We start from the raw sequence: 26,628 nt of genomic DNA, 5'->3' as shown, positions 1-26,628 counted from the left end.
GTGCATGTCAGGCAGCAGCCGACTCTGGTCAGTTCACAGAAGTCCTCAAGACAGCTTTAATGAAGTAGATCTGGGATAGATACCTGGCAGGGAGGAAATTCCAGGTGCATGCAAGAGCACAGAGTGCTGAGGGAAACGAGATGACCTTGAGATGATCAGGATTAAAGGCATTGAGCAGGAATGTACTGAGAGATTTTTAAAAAAATTAAGGGGAGGGGTAGGATGTCCTCCCAGTGGTTAAGATGTGCTTCTGAAGGAATGTAAGGGCTCTGCAGCTGGGGACCATGGGGGGGGGGGGTTGTTCCAGGAGTTCTGTTCTCTATGGTATGTGTGTGTGTGGTGTGTGTCCTCAATCCCAAGCTTGAGAGGAGAACTGAGGTTGCCATTTTTACACTATGCTGCTGAGGAACTTGGAGCACTCCCAAGGCACTATGAATATAGGAAAAGGAAGCTGCCTCATACTGAGTCAGACCTTTGCTCTGTCCAGCTCAGTACTGTGGTACCTCGGGTTACAAACGCTTTGGGTTACAAACTCCGCTAATCCGGAAGTAGTACCTCGGGTTAAGAACTTTGCCCCAGGATGAGAATGAAAATTGCGCGGCGGCGGCAGCAGGAGGAGGCCCCATTAGCGAAAGCGTGCCTCAGGTTAAGAACGGTTTCGGGTTAAGAACAGACCTCTGGAACGAATTAAGTTCATAACCCGAGGTACCACTGGCTGTGGGAACTGTTCTCCAAGATTTCTGAAACTGAGTCCCTCCCAACCCTACCTGGAGATGCTGGGGTTTGATCCTTCTGTGTGGAAAGCAGATGCCCTTACACTGACTAGAAGGAATTATTATTATTATTATTATTATTATTATTATTATTATTATTATTAAAATTTATACCCCCTATCCATCTGGCTGGGTTTCCCCTGCCACTCTGGGCAGCTCCCAACAGAATATTAAAAACACGATAAAACTGCAAACATTAAAAACCTCCCTAAACAGGGCTGCCTTCAGATATCCTCTAAAAGTCAGATAGTTGTTTTTCTATTTGACATCTGGTGGGAGGGCGTTCCACAGTGTGGGAGCCACTACCGAGTAGGCCCTTTGCCTAGTTCCCTGTAACCTCACTTCTCGCAATGAGGGAACCGCCAGAAGGCCCTCGGCGCTAGACCTCAGTGTCGGGGCAGAATAATGGGGGTGGAGACGCCCCTTCAGGTATACTGGGCCGAGGCCGTTTAGGACTTTAAAGGTCAGCACCAACACTTTGAATTGTGCTCGGAAACGTACTGGGAGCCAATGTAGGTCTTTCAGGACCGGTGTTATATGGTCTTGGTGGCTGCTCCCAGTCACCAGTCTAGCTGCCGCATTCTGGATTAGTTGTAGTTTCCAGGTCATCTTCAGGGTAGCCCCACGTAGAAGATTCCCCCATCCCAGCTCCAAGCTCAAGAGGAGAGCAAGAGCTATTCCTTAATGCCCAGAGACCGCAGAAACATTCTCCCAACCCTCTCCATGCCTCTGAGCTTGCAATCTGAGGTCAGAGGCTTATAAGGCCCCATTCCTTATAAGAGGCAGAGTCCTTGTGACCACACATTTTTGGTTAGCTACCAACACCAGCCACACAGTGTGTAAATACCCCAAGAAAAGCTCAAACCAGAGTCTGAGCGGCTGGAATGCAGAACAAAGGTCAAAATTAGCAGTGCTGCAGCCAGACAAGAAAATACAGGGTAGAATTGGATCAGAAAGGTTCCTAGCAGCTTAACACAAGGAAGCATTGTGTCCAAACCTGAAAAGTCATCTTCTTCGCTCATTTAGGCTTGGTAGTCTTTATTCTTTATCTCCTCTTCTCACTGTCATCTTTTATTTCCAAGAAAAAGCAGTGTTGCTCACAAGAAGAGTTTACAGAAAACAGGAGCCTTGCCAAAATTTATAAGCTTCTGTTAGGGAGTTAAGAACGTAATGATAGTCTGTTGAATCAGGCCAGTGGCCCGTCTAGTCCAGTATCCTGCTCTCACAGTAGCCAACCAGGTGCTTGTGGGAAACCAGTGAGCAAGACACAAGCACAAGAACATTCTGCACTCCCATGGTTCCCAGAAACTGGTATTTAGAAGCATTGCTGCTTCCAACTGTGGAGGTAGAGCATAGCCACCATGGCTAGTAGCCATTGATAGCCCTCTCATCCATTAATTTGTCCCATCTTAAAGCCATTCAAGTTGGTGGCCATCACTGCCTCCTGGAGGACCAAGTTCCATAGTTTGACTGTGTGCTGTGTGAAGAAGTAGGAGTCCTCTCTTCCAGCAGGGGGCAGTGGCGCACCGGCTAATATGTGGAATGGCTGTCGCTTCCTCAGTGAGGAGAGGACTTCTCTTCCTTCCAAGTTGAACACCATCATGGGTGTTCGGTTTTGTGCTGAAGCGCTTGCAAGACAGAACCATGTTTAAAAGAAACAGAGTAGGAAGAGAAGTTACACTTGCATACCTGAATGATAGTATCCTGAATGAAATGCTAAATAATAATAACATTTTTTTCATTTCATATGAAGACATTTTCCCAGAAGGTAACGTTCACTTTGCGATACAGTTACTGGATCCACCACATCAAAAAAATCCATAACATTCCTTGATTCAAGTCACAAGACAGAAGATTCCGACTAAGCGTCAGGAAGAACTTTATGGCGGTAAGAGCTGTTTGGCTCAGAAGGTGGTGGATTCTCCTTCCTTTGAGGTTTTTAAGCAGAGGTTGGGTGATCATCTGTCATGGATACATTACTTGAGATTCCTGCATTTCAGGGGGTTGGGTGTCCCTTGGAGTCCCTTCGAGGTCTATGATTCTAACCAACAATCATCCAAGACCAGGTAAGTATTGTTCAAAATGATCTCTCCCCACCCCCTGTTCTTCTGATCTCCAAAGACTCACAACCACAGCAAACAATAATCTTCCATGTACATCTCTTTACCATATACTCTGAAAAGGCTGGGGAAATTAAAGTGGAAATGTAATAGTAATAATAATAATAATAATAATAATAATAATAATAATAATAATAAATAGCCCACCCATCTGGCTGGGTTTCCCCAGCCACTCTGGGCAGCTTCCAACAAAAGATTAAAAATACATTAAAAAGTCTTCCCTGGAAATGAAAGTGTGCTCTTTTGTGGCTTTAGCTTCCATTTAAAAGGGTGCTATAGACTCTAACATAGATACTATACTGAAAGAGCAAATAATATGTAGCTTTCAGTGGCATGTACTCCGCTGTTCTAAGCATGTATCATTAGAAGTCAATCTCTCTGGGACTTAACTTCCAGATTATTGGAATGAGCTCCATTGAACATAGTGGGATGCACATCTCAGGAAACATGCAGATTGTGCTATATGTCACAAGGTATGTGGAGGTGGGTGGGAACAGGACACACCACTTAATTATTATCCAGCTTTTGTACAAATTTAACTTTTATAAAGCACACTTAATCTTACAGTAGGCTTGTATACTTTATTAGCTCTCTGTTGCACACTGCTTAGAGCAGGCATAGGCAAACTCGGCCCTTCAGATGTTTTGAGACTACAACTCCCATAATCCCTGACCACTGGTCCTGTTAGCTAGGGGTGATGGGAGCTGTAGTCCCAAAATATCTGGAGGGCTGAGTTTGCCTATGCCTGGCTTAGAGATTTAAAAAACATTAAATGGTTGACAAATGCTTAGAAGTAAATAAAAAAATAAGTACCATACGTCCCAGGGCATAGTTATGCACACCTAATGGGGTGCCTTTAGCCCAGGCATCCCCAAACTTCGGCCCTCCAGATGTTTTGGATTACAATTCCCATCTTCCCTGACCACTGGTCCTGTAAGCTAGGGATCATGGGAGTTGTAGGCCAAAACATCTGGAGGGCCACAGTTTGGGGATGCCTGCTTTAGCCTGTTGGGGTTGATTGTGCAGGATGTACAGGGGTTGGCTCTACTCAGGAGCTCCCAACCAGAGCTTCCACGTGGAACTGCCCAGCGGAGTTTTGGGCACCGCAGAGCCTGCAGACGCCCGAGCCACTGCGTCACTCCCAGGAGAGAGGCGTGGCTCGGGTGTGGCAAGTGCCGCCCCCCCGTGGTGTGGCACCCCTGCTACAAGTGGGGTTTGCATTCTTACTTTGCATCCCCGAATTTAAGGTGGGGATGCAAAAGAAGAAAGGAAAGAATCGGGAGCATGTGCTGCTGATTCTTTCCTTTTAGGTCATAGTGATGTCAGGTGATTGACAGGTAAGTGGTCCATGGAGGACACGGGATTCTCCTCCCCACCTGCTGCATAGGAATACACACCGGCCTGGAAACAAGTCTTACTGAACTCTGTAGGATTTACTTCTGAGTAGATGTGCATAGGATTCTGCTGTTGAGTCCCACTGAAATCATTGAGTCCATACCTTATTACCAGTCTGTGGCCTGGTTCCTTAAACGTTATTAAAAACCTTCCTTTCAGTGCTGAATATGATCACCTGCAAGCAAGCAAGTAAGGGTTTGTAAGTGTGCACTTTTCTTATTAATATCCAGTTTGTTTGCGGGAAATGGAATGCTGCCGATGGCAGCTGAGCCAAGGTGGGCTACAGCTGAGCTTCAATCCACCCCTTTGAAATGAAGCTGCTCTTTGTTCCTTTCCTGAACAGCAGCGCCATTTGTTCTGTGTCCCTCCCTGGGCTCCTGTTAATCTTATTTTATGAGGCTTTGCCGTGGACGCTTTGCACTTGTTGTTTTCCTTATGGCGAGACAAGCAGCGGTGCAGCTGAAGGCACAATAAGGCCATTAATCAGGATCTGCAACTTCTGCTCTTCAAGAACCTGCCTGGGATTTGAGAGGCATGAATAGGGAAGAGGCTACTTGACAATACATATTCTTTCGCAGATGTTTTGTTTCTCTCGCACCTATTTGTTCCTGGAAGCAGAAAAGAGAATGACCAACCCAGGTTGCCTCGGGAAATCTGCCACTCTTCCTTGGGATGCAAATCATGAAACACTAACTTCTCAGTCCATAGCTGTGTGGAAGAGCACAATGGGACATTTCCCCACTTGGGCTTTGTCCTATACTTTGCAAATGGGAAAGAGTGTTTTTTTTTTCCCAAAGACCTGGAAGGTACAAAGTTTAGCCAATCAGGTTGATAACTATTGGCTGCTCTGGCAATCTGGAGAAGTCGCACTATCATTATGTCCTAATTCTTTGGAGATGCTAGCTTTTGCAATTCACTTTCACTTTCCTTTTTAAAATCATTGCTTCACACACACATGCACCATATGATGCAAACCAGTTTTGTTTGAGTGACTTATCTGGAGGGAAAGCCCAGGCATCCAGATAACCAAACAAGTAAAGGTAAAGGATCCCTGGCAGTTAAGTCCAGTCGCGAACTACTCTGGGGTTGCAGCACTCATCTCGCTTTACTGGCTGAGGGAGCCAACTTTTGTTTTTCCGGGTCATGTGGCCAGCATGACTAATCTGCTTCTGGCGAAATCAGAGCAGTGCACGGAAACGCCATTTACCTTCCCGCTGGTATTTATCTACTTGCACTTTGATGTGCTTTCAAACTGCTAGGTTGGCAGGAGCAGGGACCGAGCAACGGGAGCTCACCCTGTCGCGGGGATTCAAACCACCGACCTTCTGATTGGCAAGCCCTAGGCTCAGTGGTTTAGACCACAGTACCACCCACATCCCGAACCAAACAAGTGGTTCTATTTTGAATAGTGTAGAAGTGGACAGCCTTGTCCCATGAACCTCATTGACCACCAGGCCTCCCTCCACATTTGGCTCACAAGGTTGTTTCAGCCAAGCCATGGCCACCTGTTCCATCGCATACCGTCACAAAATGCCACCTTTACAACAGGAAAAGATGAGGCGGCAAACAGCACTGAATTAAAGACACCCTTTTACAGTCCTGGTTTGAATCTGTCATTCTTCAAATTTGGCACCTTTCTTTGTCGTGTTCCTTTGCCATATTTCAAACTGTGAAAATCCGGACAGAAAAGTTGTAGAGCTTTTTCTTAGTTTTTTTTTTTTAGTTTGGCCCAAAAGAAAAGCCTTTTTACTGGGAATATTAGAGTCAGATATTGCAAAGGAAAATAAGAGAAGTTTTCTTTATGTGACAGAAGCAGCAAGAATTGTAATTGCCAAAAATTGGAAAAATGAAACAACCCCAACAAAAAAAGAATGGCAAGATAAGTTATTTGATTATTTAGAATTCGCTAAACTGACACAGGCAATTAGAGACCAATCCAAATGAAAATTTCAAAAAGAATGGGGGAAATATAGTGAATACTTGAAAAAGCAGTGCCCTCAAATTAATACTTGGACTTCTCTGGACTAATTTTTCCAAAATAAGACATGGTGTAAAAATGTAAGATATAGAGGAAAAATAGAGAAGAGGAATTGAGAAAGAAACAGTTAATTAAGTATACAACCAGACCCGCACTGAGGGGAAAGGAAGTCAAATAGAAATGAATAAGAATTGAAATGGAGATGTATATGTGTGTGTGTGAGAGAGAGTTTGGATTTGATATCCCGCTTTATCACTACCCTAAGGAGTCTCAAAGCGGCTAACATTCTCCTTTCCCTTCCTCCCCCACAACAAACACTCTGTGGGGTGAGTGGGGCTGAGAGACTTCAGAGAAGTGTGACTAGCCCAAGGTCACCCAGCAGCTGCATGTGGAGGAGCGGAGACGCGAACCCGGTCCCCCAGATTACGAGTCTGCCGCTCTTAACCACTACACCACACTGGCTCTCATTTGTATCATTTGTTCTATATGTGTAGTTATATCGTTTTGTATGCTTGTCTTGTGAGTGACGTCTGTGTTGGTGTTGGTATAATAAGTTAATAAAAGCATTTTAAAAAGGAGGAGCAGCAGCTATTATTAAGGGAAATCGCCCAAAATGACACTGCCGACATGGGTTGCCATAGGTCTGGATTTTCCCAGACATTTTGGTGATTTCCGCCCGGATACTGCTTCAGGCTGGAAATTCCAGACCTATGGCAACCCTACGTTTGGCCAAGGATCAGATAGCCACTAGCCATAGCAATAAAATAACACATACTGAAGATAGAGGTAAAAACTTAACTATACAAAATACCTTTTGGAGGTTTATATCAATAATCAAATAATAAAAGGATCAGATACATTTAGCAGCTCCTGAGCAGTCCCAAATGTATGTGATCCATGCTGAGTGCACCAGATTCAAAAAAGTGTTGAAGGTAAAGCCACAGCTGCAAAGGGACAATTTGGGGTGTGTTCCCCCATTGCTTTTTTGCAACCACAGCTTTACCTTTCCTGCGCTTGACATCATATGGTATCTGATGATTAGCAGGTGGGAGGTCCTGCCTAACTGTCAAGGTGGCCCACGGAGGGTTCGCTCTTTTCAGATCCAGCCCTCTGGCCCAAATTGGTCCCTCCATCCTAGGGCAGTGTTTTCTGCCATGGATGGAACAGGAATGTGTCTGGATTAAGAGGGGAACTGCAAGTATATTTTGCTGTGTTCATGACCTGAAGTTTACAGGTTAACCTTTACAATGGCCATTTCCTGACTGATATAGGAAAGATAGACTGCTTTTTCTGAATATATAAAAAGCTAAAAGGAGCACACATTCCTCCCTGTCTTTTTTAGTGTCAGGGCACATTTGGTTGGTTTGCAACTGCTTCAGCGTCTCCTCTGATGTTTCCATGAATTAATAACTAAGTCATTAAAGAAAAGCTGCCCTCCATCTTGGGACTGAGAACATCTGTGGACATGATTCACCAGGTGATACCATATCTCTGAATGGAGGCAGCAGGTTTGTGTTTCTTCTTGCCCCTTTGCCAGAACAATTTGCCTGAGGAAGGTTTGTGTATGCTTGGAAAGCCTAGAGTCTGGATTTTCAGTACTAGTTGGTATAAATTAAGAAATTGTTAGTCTCGCTTGATTGGTGTTTCTTGTTTGCTGGGAGCGATGTGGCTTCTCCAGCTAAGGATATTTTCATGATGCCTTTGAGGTGCATGTGATATGAATATAGTGCTGCTTTTCGTAACTTGAAAACAAAAACTAGCAAGGAGTTGTGGGGGAAACCTACAGAAACAAGCCAAACACCAATCCATAGCTCCGGAAGATGTTAAGTATAGGGCAATGGTTCCCAAACTCCCTTGCCCCACAAACCACTTGGTCTGTCAGGGTCCTGGTGGAGCATGCAATGATTTTCCTGCCTCTAATAGCAATTGGAATCCACTGTGCTAGATACTGTATGGTTCTTAATTGTATTTTATTGCTGCTTTTATTACATTACATTGTATTTTATTGTATTACAACTTGAAATTCTATGAAATCAAAATTGTAATACAATAAAACACAATATAAGAAATAAATAAGCAATAAAAACACAAGAAAAATAATGGATATGCCACAGACCACCAGTGGAGAAAAGTAAACTCCTACTCTTGAATGAAACGAGGAACAGATAAGTATGAATGAGAGCTCTATGACTGACCCATACATTCCGTCTCTGTGTGTGTTTCAGGACCAATGAAAATTGAATTGGTTGGGTCCAATTCAGTTCAATATTTTCATTGACTTCAAAAGAAATGCATATCCACATTATGCATAAGTTTTTGGCTCAATAATGGATCATTTTAAAAAAAATTCAGTTCATTATACTTTTTACTTCCTTCAATTCCTAGATGTCCAAGTAAAGCAACCCAGAATTGGGGTTTCTAAGGCCATCACCCACCATTAATATTGCCCATTCATTGAACAGGTGTTGCATGTAGAATTCAGGACAGGCTACAGCACTCTTGGATGCCAGCCAAAACTAGAAGAATTAGGAAGAGCGAAGAAGGAAAAGGAAAGCTAATATTCTCAGCCTCGGAGGGCATGTTGCCAGAGGTTGCTTCCACATGGCATGATACTCTTGCAGCCTAATGCGCTGTCATCATTTTCTATATTAAATTCCTGCAGGTGGTACCTTCCTGCCCCTCCAAGTTTCAAGGATAGGAGAATGCAGCAGTTGTGAAGTGTTAATACTGATTTCTCACGTATGTACGTTTGTGTATATTCTCTTACTGTCTGCATCTTCCTTGTTGACCTCAGCTGGGCTTGGATGCAGCCCAAAGGCTCAATTGTGGGAAGCTACAAATCCAAAGGTTCTTTTCAGGCGTGCAACATAATACAGCAACTTCATATCCCAGGTATAATTGCTTCAGCAACCGAGGTTCTATTTCAACCTTGGCATAGCTTTTGGCACACACCTCCAACTTGCTTGGGATCACAAGCTTACAGACTGTAGCTTATTTTGGGGGGAGGGCTAGTACAGCTCTGAAAGACAGAGAATAAAAAGCCTAATTGTCCAAATCCAATCCTGAAATTGGTTGTAAGTTCACAGATACTTGTTGTAAGATAACTTACAAGGTGTTTCAGGCCTGTCCAAATATCATCCAGTTGATGTTCTGCTGCATCCCGAAACTGGAGAAAGACTGAAATGCAGGTGTGTGGTGGTGGGGGGAGTTGCTGAGATAACAACTGTATGCAAGATCAGTGTAATTTCTTGAATGTTGGCTTGAGCTTGAAAATTGCAGAATTTATGCTACTCCAGTACAGTTCCCATTTGTGAACAGAATTAGATTTACTAGAAATCTACATCCTTTATGGATATAAAAGGAAATTTATCAAGGATAGAAAATATATTGATGTTTGTGAACATGATTACAACTGACTTACACATGAATATGGTTGAGCTGGCCAGACTTTTGCTGGGCTTTCAGCAACTGCACATATTTTGTGAATTGAATATACACTGGAAGATGAGACTGGGAAGATTGGATGAAGAGATACTGGGGACAGAGTTCCCAAAATCTGTTTCTCCAGTGCCCTAAAAATCTTCTGTAAAGAGTTGGAGGCTGTTCTGGAACATCCTGAAAAATTTTTAGGGGAAGGGGGAATTGGCAAGAATCATTTGCCCCTCATTCTGTGAGCATCACAATGTGTGTTACTGTGAATGAATAATTACATATCATTAGACAACACACTGCAACCTTCAGCACATTATTCCAAATTGGGACATGAATGAATGTGAAATTTCAAAAGGTGAAAATTCGGTTTCCCTTCTGCTAGCTATACAAAACAAAACAAATCAGAGAGAGGAAAATATGAGGAGGGAAGTCTGAATCCAGCTGGAAGGGGTGCTGGGGATCATTTATTTATCACAGCCAGCATTTGCAACAAAGGCTGTATTGAAAATTTCATAAACAATTGCTCTTTCATGACTAAAGGTTTAAATTGCATAGATTTTTGGGCCCTTGCCATAGGGTTCAGCTGGGGCTGCTGTTGCTCTGAGCTATATGGCACAGTTTTCAAGGCTCTCTCCCCTTGGAGGAATTCACGTCTAATAATATATTCACAAGACTTACTCCTCAGTTATTAGCTATATACTATATATGTGTGTATGCCTTCTGGTGAGGAGTTGGAAGGAAATTGAGGTTCTGAGTGTTCGCAATATTTCAAGACAATAGCAGGCTATATCTTGTAACATTCAAAAAAGCTTCACCTCTGCATTTGTGTTAAGTGGTTTGATGTGATAGCAGTTATTGACTCTCTCGGGCTATAATTCTGTGCCCAATACCAAGGAATAAACACCATTTATTTCCCACCATTTAGCTTCTTTATTTTTGCCCCTACTAGCCTTCCTCTTTCATCCCTTAACTTCTTGATTTCTGTATCCCCCTGGTCTTGGTGCCACTATATCCCTGTGTTAACATCTCTAGGGCCCCTGTGGAATATCGCCATCCTTGTACGCCTTTCCCCCAGTGAGCAAGAGGGTGGCATTCAACAAGGCCTCCACCTGCTTGACTTTTCCATGGTTTGTTGTTGTTGTTGTTAAAATCTGCATGCTGCCCTTCAGCCAAAGATTACAGGGCAGTAAACAAATAGGGTTGCCAGACTCAATAGAGGACAGGACTTCTCTGCCTTTAATTGCCCTGCTCTCTTTTGAGTCTGGAAACCTTAAAGAGAAACCAGCAGACCCTTTGTTTAATTTCCAAGCAAAGGGTCTGCTAGTTTCTCTTTAAGGTTTCCAAACTCAAAAGAGATCAGGGCAATTAAAGGTACAGAAGTCCTGTCCTCTATTGAGTCTGGCAACCCTATAAACAGAAATACAAAATGTGAACACAAAATGCAGACAAAAGCAAAGGCACACCAATAACCCCCTCCCACAAAGACATTTAAAAGGTTTGATCAGACAAAGGCCTGCATGAAGAGAAATGTTTTCGCCTGATGCCTAAAGATATGTAATGAAGGCGCCAGGTGAACCTCCCTGAGGAGAGCATTCCAAAAATGAGGAGCCACCAGAGAAGAGGCCTGTTCTTCTGTTGCCTTGGATTTGCGTCACAGAGTCTGCCATGGGGGAGAGTTGCTTCTTTGCTTTCCAAGCAAACTTGGAACTCAAGCTCCAGGACCGGCAGACTGGATGACGACAGAGGTAGCCGCAGAGAATGAGAGCGCAAAATTGTAACAACGAGAAGAGCTACACACTCTTGCGAACTGTCTGCCGGAAGGCTTAGTGAATCATGGAAAGACAGAAAACTGCCACCAAGAGAGTAGATCAAAGAAGCAGAACCAGCTTAGGTTCCTCAGACCTTTTCTCTGACTAGTAACAAAGTAATTAATAGAAATATTTACAGAAAGATGATTGCTGCGTTTTAATTGCTTGGAAAAAGAGGATACATTAATTGGATTTCCCACCAAGGGTGGGGAAAGAGAAATACATATTATTCCCATGTCAAAGCAAGGGAAATTTTAAATGTGCACTGGCTGTGAAAAAGGTGGACAGAATGTCTAAGGCAGAGATGGCAGCCTGTGGCTATTCAGATATTGCTGGACGCCATCTCCCATAAGCCCCAGCCAGTGGTCATGGAGGATGGGAGCTGACGTCCAACAGCATCTGCCTACCGTCCTTACATGTTATAGAAAGGATCAATGCCTGTCTTTCCACAGCATGTTCACCATGTATTTCCTGGTGCATTTGAAGGGGGAAATCTAATTTGACTTTTTTGTTGTGCCAGTGCAAACAATGGTCTTCTGAACCCTGCATCCCAGTTTGCTAATAGGGTTGAGGTAGTCTGCTTTGTTTCACTTTAACATTCCTTTACATCTAGGGAATGGGCCATGTGAAGCTGTTCTCAGCTCCAAGGCTATGGCCTGCACCCATCTATTCCCTGTGCCCAACTCTTACCCTTAGCTGTGTCATATAGGAAAAAAAGGAAGAGTGCTGCCATGCCAATATTTGGCCTATATCTGGGCCCTATGCCGAAATGGGGAGGCCAGTTGCTCTCTTACACTGGGACAGTGTTGAACCTGTGAGTCAATACCTAAGCAGAGGTTCGTGGGATCAAACCATTAGGGCCGTATGCCTGATCTGGTTGACAGGAAGCCTGGTGTATTTGAAACAAGGCTTTGGTTCCCTGTGAGAAAACTAAGGAAGGAAGACAACGCCCGAGTGAGGAAGCTGAACTGCACATTTATGCAGGCAGGAGTGGCAAGCACTTAAGCAGACTCCCAATAGCATTACTTGGCTGTCTCTTCCTTTTCAGCCGGGGCTGGAAATTTCTTTTGAAGGGAGATAATTTTATAAATTGCTGAATGCACATTTTCCAGAGCCTCTGGCATTCAGCAAGAGACACTTTGTTTTTAATTTAGCCCTTCTGTTCCTGTATTAAAAGGATACATTTTCAAAGCCATTGGGGCACAGTACTGGTATAAACATATCCCCCTCACAGATAAAGAGCATGTAGGATGTAACATAGATGGAGATGCTTTGAAAGTTCAACCCCCACCCACCCCGGGGCTGGAGAGCAAGTGTTTCTCCATGACTCCGAATGATATGGCAATAAAACGGAAATGCACTTCTTGAGTCAAAGTTCTGCTGTTGTTCTGCTGCTGGGTTGAGGCAAGCTACGTTTCTGACAAATTGCTCTTGCACCATGCACATAGCCATGTCCCTCTGGGTTGGTTGATATAGAGCACTGAGGTAACAAGCCCTCTCTGACTCTCCAAAATGCCCCACTGTTTGTGATTGACAGCTACTGCCGTGAAATGAGCTGTGTCAACTACTGTTGTCAAAGGCGGCTATTCAGCATCAATGAAACCCTACACATATACACATGTACCACTTATGATCAGTTGGTTGCATTCAGATCTTTTGAGGAAGATGAGTTAGGGAGAAGGGGGCAGGGAGGAGAATACAGCTGTTATGTTATAGTGTGCCAGTGAGACTCCCCCAAAATATGGCTGACTACTGTTGGAGGCTGGATATTGGACTAGATGGCTCATTGGTGTGCTTCATCAATGAAATGTTCTATTTTCCTAAAGAAATAATGCACGCCAATATATAGTGTGGGAACCAGTTCTTAATAAATTTGGAGGTTCCAGCTGACTATGATTTTATATTAATAGGTAACACCGACCCCAATATTTGGCTTGGATCCAGAAAAGGTGCTTTGTAAAATAGCTCGCCTCCATCCAAGCTTCTTTGTAGGTCGCCCAGCTTGACACATCTGACTGAATCAGCTTCATTTAACATCTCCCCATTCACTATTGTGCAATTTTAAACAAAAGACCCCACCCCTTTTGAAAGAAGTTGATGAAATTTGCAGGCATGGTAGCCACTCATGATTGGATAAAGCCTGCCAAACTACAGGGATATAGGTCTACCTGTGCGTGCACATACACCTGAAAGGAACCATCACTAACTCTTTTTTTGTAGAATTTGCAGGTAAAATCGCCCCTTCTGATAGAATAAGTTTTGTCAAATTTCAGAAGGTGGTTTTCTTGCAAAGACAGTCTTTACATTTCTGGAGTGGCTAAAAATAAAATCACTTAATCTTTCCTGTTATTTTGTGGATGCCTTGTATGAGAGCAGCACACACACAAGTGAAATACCCTTAGGTAAGAAATCTGCTAAACTGCAGACAAACAGGTCCATGAGCTATTCTGCTAGCTTCTTACAAGCTTGATGTGTTAGTCACAAAGGAGCTGTCCCACTGAAATCTCCTTCCCCACTCTGCCATTTCCCTTGAACTTTGAGAAGACAAATGCTTTGCCCTTGCGGAATAGTATCTGCATCCCAAGCATTGGGATTGGTAAGCACCGGTGAAGCTCCCTTTGATTACAAATTAGACCTATCAGTTGCCTCCACCTTCCTGACCTGGGCATTTTTCTAGACATTTTGATTTTGTGAAGCTGCTGCCTCTCCCACTTTCTCCACACCTCAGCCTTAAAGGTTAAGCTTCGAGAGATCATTTCACTTTTCACAGATCTTTATCTGCAGCATTTCGATCTCTCTTTAATGCCCGAGTCAAAGGCCATTGGGGGGGGGGTTCTGCTTTGACTTGTTCCTGCCTTGTAAAGATCTTGCAAAAGCCCCCAGTCCTTCCAAGGCATCTCACCCCATCATTTGGGAATGGAACCAATCTTTAGCACACCTGGACAAACAGGGGTCTCAATTCTCTCAGCACCAGTCCTTCCGTAACTAAAACGGCGCTTTCTGGCACAGGATATCGACAGTCTCAGAGAAGTCCCAAGTTTGAAAAGATACAAAAACAACTTTAGCAATCCCACCTTTTAAGTTTCCAATTCTAAGGTGGGGAAGGAGAAGAGGGACCTGAAGGTGGTCAAACAGTCTGATGACAACAATCAGAAGGGTGGAGCAACTCTCTTGCACACCTCCATCCTTCCTCATTTGTTTTTCCTTTACAAATGAAAAACAAATCACGCCAGCTCCTGGGCTGGCATAGTTTTCTCCTACCGTAGTGATACTACTGGGAAGGGTATGGATCCTTTGAATTGATGCCTTCCCCAAGCCTACGCCAAACACACCCACCCTCTCCTGACTTTGGAGAGGGAGATGCTCTCAATGACCTCTGGGATGATTCTCAGGGATCATAGGCCTGCATGGTCTGAGGGGGAATCTCATTAAAGCAGACCAGTGAGAACCAAGTCACCTCGGTGGCCACTGAATGCTGACTGAGTGTTGGAGGGAGGAGTCCGCATTGCCCCACTGTGTTGCAGGTGCCCCGTGCTATTTTCTTTTAGGTAAGGAACAAGGGCTGCGGTTCAGGCTGCTGCAGCAAATGTAAAGAGCAGCTTTGCAGCACTTACTGGGCTTGAGAGTAGATGAGAGGCTTTACTCTTGTTTTAAAGTTGTTGCTGTGTTTCTAGCTGTTTTTAATTATCTCATATGTAAATCGCCTAGAGACAGTGGTTTAGGCGGCCATTGGCAAATTAATGATGGTGATGATGATGATGATAACTGCGCCATGCGCTTCCCTTAATCAGAGCTCTTTACCAGGAACATCAAAGGAGCAGCTTGAAGGCTGGAAAGTAGGAGCCAGAGCTCAGTGCTGAAGGGGAAGTTGAGGAACAGGCTGGGTGCCACAAAAGTCATGCTCTTTTAAAAGCTACCAGTTGGCAAATTGGATTCAAGAAGCTGCTGGCTGGCAGGTCTGCGGATTCCAAATTTCCCTTACTATCTGCATTGACAAAAATCCATCTGTTACCATCTGTTTCGTGTTTTAGTATCTTAGAAGCTTCAATAATATACTTGTTTTGTTTTGTTTGTTAAAAAAACCCCTCCTTTTTATTTTCATGGGTTACATGAGAGCATTTCCGCTCGGGACATAAAAAAGAGAAGAGCGGTACATAACCCATAAAACAGAAGAAACGAAGAGGTACCAATGTGCAGACCTTGCAAAAGTCTTTCCAACAAATTCAGAGTAGTCAAGAGCTGAATTTAAAAAAAGAGGGGCTCCCCTTTTGTTCTCTGAAATATTTATATTAGAAATAAAACTCCATCAATATCACACAAATGGATCTCTCTGGTTCCCCATCCCTGCACCCCCAACATATTCTTGGTTTACCTGCAAGTTGTCTCCACTAGGGGATCTGCCAATCCCTTTTGTACCAGGCTATTAGGTTAGTTCCTCTAATATTCTTCCTAGGGCTGCTAATAAATATCCTATCGGGGATTTGTCTGGCATGTTATCACCCAAAATATGACACCCTTGAGCGTGAACAAGTTTGTTCTGCCAAGCATATCGAGTATAATTCATCCGCTGGCCCCCCATTTTTGTCAACTTTCTTTGTATTATTGTTAATAGTTTTTAATGCCACATAAAAAATTAAGTTATCCCAGGATGCAACTCTTCCAGTGAAAGGGTGGGAGGGAAGAGGTCAATTGGGGAAAGGCAACCAATGTAGACTTGCTGCCCTCTAGTGGCTCATAGTGGAGGGGAAAAAATGAGTGTGTGTGTGTTAAGAGAAAAATCCAAAATTGGAGAATGGGGAAACTAAGGTTGAGTACAAAGCATCTTTCATTCTGTGGTTTCTGCATATTACATGCTCACCCACACTGTCATGAGCATGGCTGGGTTGAGAGCATTCTGAGCAAGGGGTCTTCCCGGCTGCGGCTGCCACCATCACCAGCTTAATGCTGCTGTTCTCTAGCTTGGCACCACCATTGAGACGGTGATGTAACTGACCCCCTTCCATAGCCACAGAAGGAAGCCCTGAATTCCATGCAGACCGGAGTCACTAAGGCACTGAGCAAAGCCGGTGGGATTTTTTTATTGTGGGGAGAAAACCTGGGGAAGGGGGTGGGAGAAGATTTTGAGAGGGAGAGGGTGATGAGGAATGGGGCACCAGAAAAACACTGGTGCTTGAGGGTGAACTGGTTTGTCTTTCTGACTCTGCCTCCAAGGACTTTCCTGCACATCAAGACAGCTGTGGACTTCCAGTTAGAAGTTTATTCTGGTATTGAGGGGCATGGGTTTTTTTCTCCTTCAGTTCTGGGCACACAAACTTCTGCCACTGTTACTACTCCCTGCTACCTCTCTGGGGTTGTCTGAGGTGGTGGTGTTGGAGAGATTACAAGGGCTCTGGATCTCAGCCTCGTAGTTTGGACCTAGCCATGGCACCAGTTGTGATCTACACAGAAACATTTGGCTGGTTGCTGCTGGGAACTGAAAACTAGACATGATGGACCAGTGCAGTTCTTAATGTTCTGACCTTCCGCTCTGCACCACTGGAGCTTAGAGGGTGGCTGCAGATCACATTGTTTTGCTCTGTGTGTAGGGATTTCCTGCTTGCTCATCACAAAAAAAATGTGCACACAGAAATTGTGGGGCCCCCATAGTATGCTATTAGAGAAGGGTTAAGACAAGAGATCTGTAGCACAACAAAAACAAAAACACCCCGAAATCCTAATAATCTTTCACTGCAGCCTTCTTCATGGAATACAAGTGCAATCCTGCCCATGTCTAATCAGAAGTAAGGCCCATTGAGTTCTGTGAGACTTTCTCACAGATAAGTGTGTATTGCAGGGGTGTAGGACTCCAACTCCATCAGGCCTCAGTCAGGTGAGGGATGCTGGAAGTCGTAGTCCAACACCTGTAGAGTCACATGTTCCACACTCTGCTGCACTATGAAGGCAGCCTTAGTCTTTGCCAGTAATGCATGTTCAGAACTCCCACTATAGTTATTAAAAAGCAAAAGCAAATCCTGAGAATTTCCCATACATTTTTAATTTAGAGCTTCAGTGAAACTGATCTTATAAAAGTTCTTTAATCATATATGGTCCAGTTTCTTGTCTTTGGATAATTTATATCAGGCATGTCCAACAGGTAGATCGTGATCTATCAGTAGATCACTGGACATCTGTGGTAGATCACTGGTAGATCATTGGCTCCCCTCAAAGAAGCTGAACAACTGTGGCTCTCCTAAAAAAAAGCTCAACATTTACCTCCTCCCTGAAAAAACTCAACAACTTTGACCTGAAAACCCACCCCCTGGACCTTCCTCCTTCCTAAAAAAAGCTCAACAACTTTGACCTGAACCCAAAAAAGGGGGTAGATCACTGCCAGTTTTTAACTCTGTGAGTAGATCGCAGTCTCTTGGGAGTTGGCTACCCCTGATTTATATGATGCACGTACAGACAAGGAATTTCACAAAGAAGCCACGTATGTAAAAAAGCACTCGCAGACATTAGTGCTTGGTGGGAAAATGTTAATTTATTATGTAAGGTGTTGCTTTTTGCTTTCTATTCAACCATTTTTTTTGTTTTATTTTAAAGAGAAACAAAGGGGCCTTCCTTTCCAGAAAGTGAAATGTTGATTTATGTAATTATCGCTATCTAGATTCATTATACCTTTCTGCAGTGGTGAACACTACATAATAGAATGTGAAATTAACTCTTCTTCACCCAAATACTAATTTTCCTTATCATCAGCCAGTGCTTTTGTGGAGCTCTAGCTTTTATTTGAAGGCATTCAATGTCACGTTTATTATTCTGATCTACCATTTCAAAATATCCAGACTTAAAATTCCCAATTCGTTTGAAGGATAGGCATGTTTGACGTTCATCTACATTGACTTTGAGCCAGCCCTTTTCTACAAAACCATTATGAAGAATGTCTGTGCTATATTTGGCTGACCCTGTGTAAATCTGAATCTTCTGAGGAATAATTGGGTTGTCAAAAACAATGGTGAAGTAGCTTGTTGCTGTCACATTCATACCCCAAAAGACACCCTTTCCAGGAGGACACACATTGGCCATTATGTAATTTCCATATGCCGGCATGTTTGTGAAACAGGAAGCAGTAAGGGTATCGCCCAAACTTTCAGCATCTTCATGAAACTCTGAATCTATGTGTTGTAATTCCAACTCGTGAAATGAAGAAAGTCTCCCTACATGCTGGAAGAGAGAAGGCCAATAGAAAATAGTTTCTCCTTGCATTTTGATTTTATGAAAATATATCATGACCCAGTCCGCGGGAATATCATCATAAAACATCAAGAGAAACCGAGCTAGTTTGGTGAGATCAGAGCTATGATACAGCTTCCCTATGTAGCCTAGCCTTGAAAATGCTATTGTGGTCCAGGATTCTTCCATCTGGCTTACATAGCTTTGTATAATGGATACAAAACCAGTGGCACAGACAATATCATCCTCTAGCATCAAATAATACTGAGAGAGTTTGGCACAAAAGTTAACTAAATAAGCATAATCTACGTTCTGTTTAGATTTATATTTCATGTTTTTGCCCCAGAGATCTACTTTCAGATAGTGCACAGGAGGGTAACTGTCTAGAGAGCTTTGTATGACAAGCAGCCTTCCTGCTTTCACATGCACACTAAACTGAGCCTTCATCTCCTTGGCGTTTTCCTCGTTCAACTTAGAATCGTTATTGGCCAGGTATATAACTACGGTGATCAGATTTAATTCTTCTTGGCGGCAGTGGCTGAAAATGGAATCAATTGTCTTCAGCAAAAGGTGTTCCTTCTTTTTGTGGAAAGAAGAGATTCCAATGGTCAAGAATCCTAGAACAGGTAAAGACTATGATAATATCGAGCATTTATACAGCATTTTGTAGGTTCAAAGCACCGGGCGTGTTATTTGAATATCCCTTACAACAATCTTGTGGCGTTATTATTATTCATGTCAGCTCCCCATCTCAATATGTGCAGGGCTTTTCCCCCCAGCTGGAATTCACTGTAACTCTGTTCCGGCACCTCTTAGGTGGGCACCATTGCCATTCTAAGAGAACACCTCTTTTTCTAAAAAAAAAATAGCACTGAATATGGGGGTGAGAGTGTAAGCTCGATCTACAGCAGCATGGGTGGAACTCTGCTTGTGCAACACTCCTATCCTGGCTGTCTTCTTTCCCACTGCCCCTCCCCCCAAAGCTGATCCTGGGGGTGTAGTTGGGGCTGCTGCGAATGAGCAGTAGTGCCCTTGGATCTATGTCGGTGAGTTCATGGCAGAGACTTCTTCAAGACTCAGCCTTCTGGCAACTGTGCCAGACCAGCTCTCCTGTCCATAAGATGCATGCCAAGATCCTCCAGTTCATCCTCTCCCGACCAATGCCTTTCTCATGGTTAGCTCTTTCCAAAGCAAACAGGTGGTGTTCTGGGGTGAAAACTCAGTGGGCATGATTGGCTTAGTTCTGCTGACTTTGCTAGGATATACTTCAGTAACCACAAGCTATGTCTTAAAGCAGGGGTCCCCAAACTAAGGCCCGGGGGCCGGATGTGGCCCAATCGCCTTCTAAATCCAGCCCACAGACAGTCCGGGAGTCAGCATGTTTTTACATGAGTAGATTGTGCCATTTTATTTAAAATGCATCTCTGGGTTATTTGTGGGGCCTGCCTGGTGTTTTTACATGAGTAGAATGTGTGCTTTTATTTAAAATGCATCTCTGGGTTATTTGTGGGGCATAGGAATTCATTCATATTCCCCCCCCAAAAAAAATATAGTCCGCCCCCCCACAAGGTCTGAGGGACAGTGGACCGGCCCCCTGCTGAAAAAGTTTGCTGACCCCTGTCTTAAAGGCCTGTTGACCATTAGATCCCTGACCACTGGCTGGGGCTGAAGGGAGTTGGAGTCTAACAACATCTGGAGAACAGCTGGTTAGCCACCCCTGATATACAGGGTGTTCAGGGCTAACAGCTGTTCTAAAATGCATTTGTTAAAAATTGACATAGAAAATGATCTCGAGGAGAATCATAATAAGGCAAATCATGTATTTAGATGGCTTACCAGGCAGATGATGGGTGAGTTATTTATTTTTACATTATTTCCCACCACAAACCATTAAGGTTTCAATTCCCCTCATAGTTACTTACTCTTTTCTGAAGGAGGCGATCCCAAGAGATATTTATACTGAATCGGTAAGAGACCTGTAGCACTTTCCATTACATTGAAATCTGGATTCTTCTTCAATATAATATTTCCTGAGTTGATTGTCTCCTTTCTATCTGCATCCTTAAATATAACAACAGTAGACTGTTTCTTATATCAGCTGTGAGGCTTCCTTTCTCATAACTCCATCACTGTGTGAATCCTATCTTATATAATTATGCAGAATTCTATAGCCTACAAGATGGCCTACCCCATTCCTCAGAAATTCTGCAACTAAGCCCAATATGCAGCATTCCTTCATCTGCTTTACCCCGTCTTGCATTTTAGATTTTAAACCCCAGAAGGCAGGGCTATGTTCTCTTGAAATTACGAAGCTCCGTGCACTCTGGTGGCATTATAATAAAATACAGAAATGAATGGTATTGTTCTGAACAATGGGCTGAATCCATAGGTGCCCATGCAGAAGAATTAGTAATGCAGCCTGTAATTTGATGTATACACACATTGCAGACCCAGCTATTAGCTTTCCACAGGGCTTAGCTTATTGTCCTAGAACTTGGGAAGGAACAGTGGCGGAGCTTCATGCTCCGGCACCGGGGGGTGGGGAGCAGGCGGGGGCAGGGCTGGCGTGGTACACCTGCGAGGGTGGGACACCTACCATGGGCGGGGGGCAATCACAATGGCACCCCACCAGGATCGTGCTGCTGGGGGCGGTGCGCTCCCCCCGCACTCCTCTTCCTCCGCCAGTGGGAAGGAATAGACTGCCAGCTTACCAGTATGTGTGGCATGCAAGGTCCTTGATCATCAATAATATCACATTGAACCTGGCATATCAGCTGAGGACAAGCACTCAGGAAGAGGGGAGGAGCCCACAGTGTTCCATAACCAGGTGTCACCATGGGAAGGACTTTCTTACCCATCTCCACATAATGCACCACTTCCACTGATGGAGCACTGAATAGACTTTCAAAAAAATCTCAATTCTAGGGTTGCCAGACTCAATAGAGGACAGGACTTCTGTGCCTTTAATTGCCCTGCTCTCTTTTGAGTCTGGAAACCTTAAAGAGAAACCAGCAGACCCTTTGCTTGGAAATTAAACAAAGGGTCTGCTGGTTTCTCTTTAAGGTTTCCAGACTCAAAAGAGAGCAGGGCAATTAAAGGCACAGAAGTCCTGTCCTCTATTGAGTCTGGCAACCCTACTCAATTCTCAGTCAAGAATCTGACACGGGGACAAACAGAAGAAGACGACTTCACCCCGGTATGGCTCCCTTTTATCACATACACAGCCCAACAAGACAATGACAAAAACCCACTGACAGTATACAAATCAGTATGGCTAACCTGATCCAAAACACCCACCCACCCACCCCACTCACACACGAAACAAAGACTACCACAGCCAACCACAAATGAACAACCACACCCTAGGCCAACTCCAACATCTCTCACCACCAAAGGAACACAAGCGAACAGCAGAGAACCTGCACAAGCAACGCTGACAACCCCCCCCCCCAAATAGAAACATTGTCACCCGACCCCACCCCTACCCATCTCTCCCTCATCTACCTCTTCCCCCTTTTCTTCCCAATGTCTCAACAAATGAAACGGATTTGTGAAAATGTCACAAGAGACATTGCAAATATCTTTGTATATCAAGAAAATATTTAATAATGATAAAAAAAGAATGTACAGGGAAAGGTGCTTCCCTAAGAATCCAGCCCAAGCTGTTCAGGGCTGTTTCCTCACCTCCTCTGCAGAGGCATCATGGCATAAATGTTGTGTGAAGTGCAAATAACCTCATGGGGAAATCCTACCAACAACTCTTTGTTACCTACCTTTAATCCAGATTTTTCCCATTTGGGACATTTGCATTTCTCCTTGCTTTGTTTCCAAATAATAGCAGACAATACAATGGAGAGTCCTAAGAAAAAGCATAACCTAGAAAAGTTCCCCCAGTAGTAGGCTAGTGACTTCTTCAGGCTCCTGTGCACCATTGCCATTTCCCACCAAGGGCCTGTTTAAATGGAAACGGCCAGTCTTAATACTCTTGCTATGGCAAGAAAAGATTCTGAAATGAAAATGAAAATTATGTTGTTTTAATATATGCACTTTTTTAATAAAAAAAAGTGTTTGCACTGAGCAAATCTTTTAGAAGCAAAAATGATACAAAATTCCTTTTTCTTAAATCCGGGTATACAGTGATATTATGATCACAAAAAAGCTAATCATTTAGAAACATTGCAAAATGTTCTCCCTTGCTTCTCCCTTGGGTGTGGAGTGTAAGTCTACTCAGGATTTTAGGCCAAATTTATACCTTATGTAAGAATATTGCATTGGGGTTGTTGCAGATTGCTGGAAATAACACCCACACTGGTTCTAGAGGAGCAGAAGGAACTCCTGTCCACAGGTTTGCATAGAGATGTTGCTGAGCTCCTTAACCCCTTGCCTTGGAATATGAACCTTGGTGACTCACCCTGCTTACTTTAAATATGAGATGAGCGTTCAAACCTGTCAGAGATGGTTGCAGCTACTCTTGAGTAAAGACGCTCCACTCTAACTTGTCTTTCAGAGTTTTATTGTGCATAAAATGGCTTCTTGCGGGTTTTCTCCCAGCATAAAAGCCTGGGCACCCCAAAGCGCCGCCCCCTGGCCCTATGGGTGGGCGCGCGCCTCAATTTGGGCATCGGAAGGAAGGGCCGCCTTCCTGGCTGCCCTGTGGCCGAAAGCCCTCCATGCTCCTCCTCCCCTACCCCTCTCTCAGAGCGGTGCTGGGGCTCTGGTACATGAGATAGCCCTCTCTCCACTCTGCTAACTTCCTCATTCCTTTCTCCTGACTCGCTGCTTGTGCTGACGCTGGGTGAGGAGCTGGTGAAGATGATTGGTGGGGGCTCTCTGTAGAGAGACCCCCCTGACATCAAACCCTCTGAGCTCTTTTCTGGCTTGGGTTTTATGAAGACCAGAGAAGAACTGAAGTAGTCTCTACCAGCCAGCTATCCCCACGCATGCTGGTGTGACGGATTGGCCTGGTGGGCAAAAGAACTCCAGGGTGCAGAGAGTTAAACCCCAACCTCCTGGATAAATGACGCATTCCATTCCTGAGGGGCGGGACTGCCAGGAGTTTAAAAGGAATGGGAGGCAGTTAATTCGGGGGAGAGGGTTGTGGGAGCGAGGGAGAGTGTGGGTAGGCGTAGGAGATCTTAAAGTGTTCTGAGGAGTTTAATTGAATTATATTATCTAGCCATTGTTAATTGAAACTAAGAATATGATCTAAGAGCCTGTACACATGAAACCATTACGCGTTTAAAAGACCTCTGGTAATAAAGCTTTCTTAAATGTTAGTGGATGTGCTTAGTTATTCCAGCTGGGTATCTAAACACACAGAAGTGGTGGCTCAATAGAGGACAAAACTTACCTTGGGAATAGAGGCAACGGTTTGTGTCCTAGAGTTACACTGAGGAGGCTTAGGAGGATAACCTGGGGTGCTACAAAGTTGCCAGAGTGGAAAGGGCAAACTTTTGCAGTGGGGAATCAAACTGAGTGAGACCCTTTACTGTAGGCAGGAGGTTATTCCGTCTTTCAGCCTAGAGTTTCTCATGATACCAGGCCACGTAAGCTGGAAGACTCTCTTTACTAAGGAACCCAAGTAACGGGTTTATTTTAAGGTGGCAGGAGAAGTGGGGGGTGGTGGTTTCACCCCTGGATTCCTGTGGCGCATTTTTAGTAATAGAGAGGGAGGACACTTTGTTACAGCTGGTATCCAGTGCCTCATCCCCCCACCCTGACTACGATTCCCCTTAATGTTTTTTATACAGTAAAGTATGTTTGTCCTTTTAAGGAAACACAAGAGGGCTTACCAAGTGACTCAGCTCACTAAGTACTTGTGCAGCAACGACTGTGCAGGAACAGAGAGGGTGTAAAACAATTGTTCTGCTCCTTATGAAGCTTTGGGTCAGTGGCATCCTTCATGGTCTGGTCTGGTGGGGCCCAACTGCAGTTCCTTCTCTCTCTTCCCAGAAGCCTCCAACTGCTACAGAACCTGTCAGCTGATCAATAGAACTAGAACCTTCTCCCACTACTGCCTTTGGATGGGCTGGTGTACCTCAACACCACGTGATAAGGTAGCTCATATGAATTTATCTATGACCTGTATGAGATACCTGTTGTCCAAATATTTTCTCCATCCCAGTTGTTTTTTAAACAGGAACATTATTTCCCTCACACACTTCTAGAACTCCTATTTCTGCAAAGCACAGGGCCTTCTATTGAGCTATGGACCTCCCCCCATGCAGGGGTGAATAACTGCAGGTCCAGGGAACAAATGCCAGCCCTTCAGAGTCTTTGAGTTCTGGCAAAGACTCTTCCTTACCTGGATGGAGGATGGAGGTGTGTGGGGAGAGAGAGAGAGAGAGAAGGAGAAGACTGGCACTTTGTGGCTGGAGTGCCGCTTGCCCTACAATGTAAAGAGTTTCATCTGTTCCTATGCCCAATTTTGCCTCCAGTCCCACCTACCACTAGGCAGCCCAGGAAGGCTCTTCAGGAACAAATGTGTCTCTTGGTCTGAAAAAGCTTCCTCATTCCTGTCATAATATGTACATAATAGTGAAGGCTGAAAGCTTACCTTCCAACACTCTGTACTGCAGTCCAAACATGGGACACCATCTTCTGGGTCTGAAATCCCATGTTAATCATGTGACCCATGTGAGATCAAGGACCCGGAAAAATGCTTTTTGGGGCACGGTGCCCAAAAGCATGCATTTTGAGGTGCCATGCGAGATCGCAGATCCAGAAAAAAATGATTTTTTCTGAGTGAAATCTTGGCCTCAAATCACATGAGAGCAACGTGCCCTAAATGGCTGCCATGCTCTCACAGAAAAAAGAGATGTCCTGGTTTTTCCAGGGCACTTGACAGGTATGTGAAAGTGCTTGTATTCATCTGTTGGTGGGATTCAACTAAGTGGTTGCAGGGATGGAACAAGGTCTGTTCTCAGACAAGCAATTGGACAGTTTCTTGGACATGAGAGCCACTCACCCACAAGGCCCCCAGCTTTTCACCATTGGCTGTTGCTACCTTGTATGTGTACAATACAGTCACTTCAGCTCCGATAGTGAATTTCATGTACACCTGCAGACACACGTACACTTGTAATCCTCGATATGTGAAGAGGAAACAGCACTTAAGCCTTACCAGTTGTATGTTGCCAGGTAAAGGACCTCTAAAAGGAGGACCACAAACCTACCCTTTTCACTCACAGCACTCTTCCCATAGCAAGTCTCCACCCCTGTAGCATGTAGACTGTGGACATAAGTCCTGCTCCTGGAAACATTTTAAACATTTTTTTTAAAAAAGTTAATCTGTGTACAGTATGTCCATCAGCTCCAAAGGTCATTTGTGCTAACAAGTCTCCAGTGAGGCATTTCCACTTCACCCAAATGCCAAGTCAGTAAATCAAGCCTAATAAGGATGTTTTGTGTTGCCCCTTCTGATATCCGAAAAATAAGAGAGAGAGAGAGAGAGAGAGAGAGAGAGTGTGTAAGAGGACATCTCCAATTCCTCGGGTTCTAACTAAAGAGCCTGTAAGCAGTTGCCAGCAGATGACAGCTAATAAGCCAAACTCAGAGGCTGAATGCACAGGTCTAGCCCAACACCCCTGCTGAGTTGACAATCTGGAATTTGGCTTCACTGCCTGTGCCTTTCAAGGATTTCGACAGATGCAGCACATTGATTAAATGTTTAAAAGGGACCCCTGCTGCGGCTTCCACAGCTTGCTCTATTGCCTTGGGAGTTAGGTGGCAACATAACACATAATAGGAGTGATGCCTATTGTGGTTATAAACAACATTCAGTGTTTGGGAACCTGGGATTCCAGTCAAAAAGGCATCGATATTTTTTGGCACTTTCATTCCTCCCATCTGCAACAGGAGGCCATTTTCCTCTCCTATATGAAGCCACAAAATTCTTTATAATAGCACTT

At 44.1% G+C, this 26,628-nt stretch overlaps 1 protein-coding gene across 1 annotated transcript; it reads right to left on the bottom strand.

Annotated features, from left to right (window-relative positions):
- Window positions 1–18,202: 18,202 nt before the first annotated feature.
- LOC118087646 (alpha-1,3-mannosyl-glycoprotein 4-beta-N-acetylglucosaminyltransferase C-like) lies at window positions 18,203–22,656 on the bottom strand. Its single transcript, XM_088667559.1, has 3 exons — window positions 22,492–22,656; window positions 20,641–20,779; window positions 18,203–19,335 (listed from the first exon to the last, which is right to left on the bottom strand). Exons 1-3 carry the CDS (start codon window positions 22,654–22,656, stop codon window positions 18,203–18,205), a joined length of 1,437 nt encoding a protein of 478 aa, XP_088523685.1.
- Window positions 22,657–26,628: the final 3,972 nt, after the last annotated feature.

The sequence above is a fragment of the Zootoca vivipara genome, chromosome 1, assembly GCF_965207765.1.
Source record: "Zootoca vivipara chromosome 1, rZooViv2.hap1.1, whole genome shotgun sequence".
NCBI lineage: Eukaryota > Metazoa > Chordata > Lepidosauria > Squamata > Lacertidae > Zootoca > Zootoca vivipara.
Note: the sequence above shows the minus strand (reverse complement) of the source record. Positions and strands in the feature narration are given on the sequence as shown.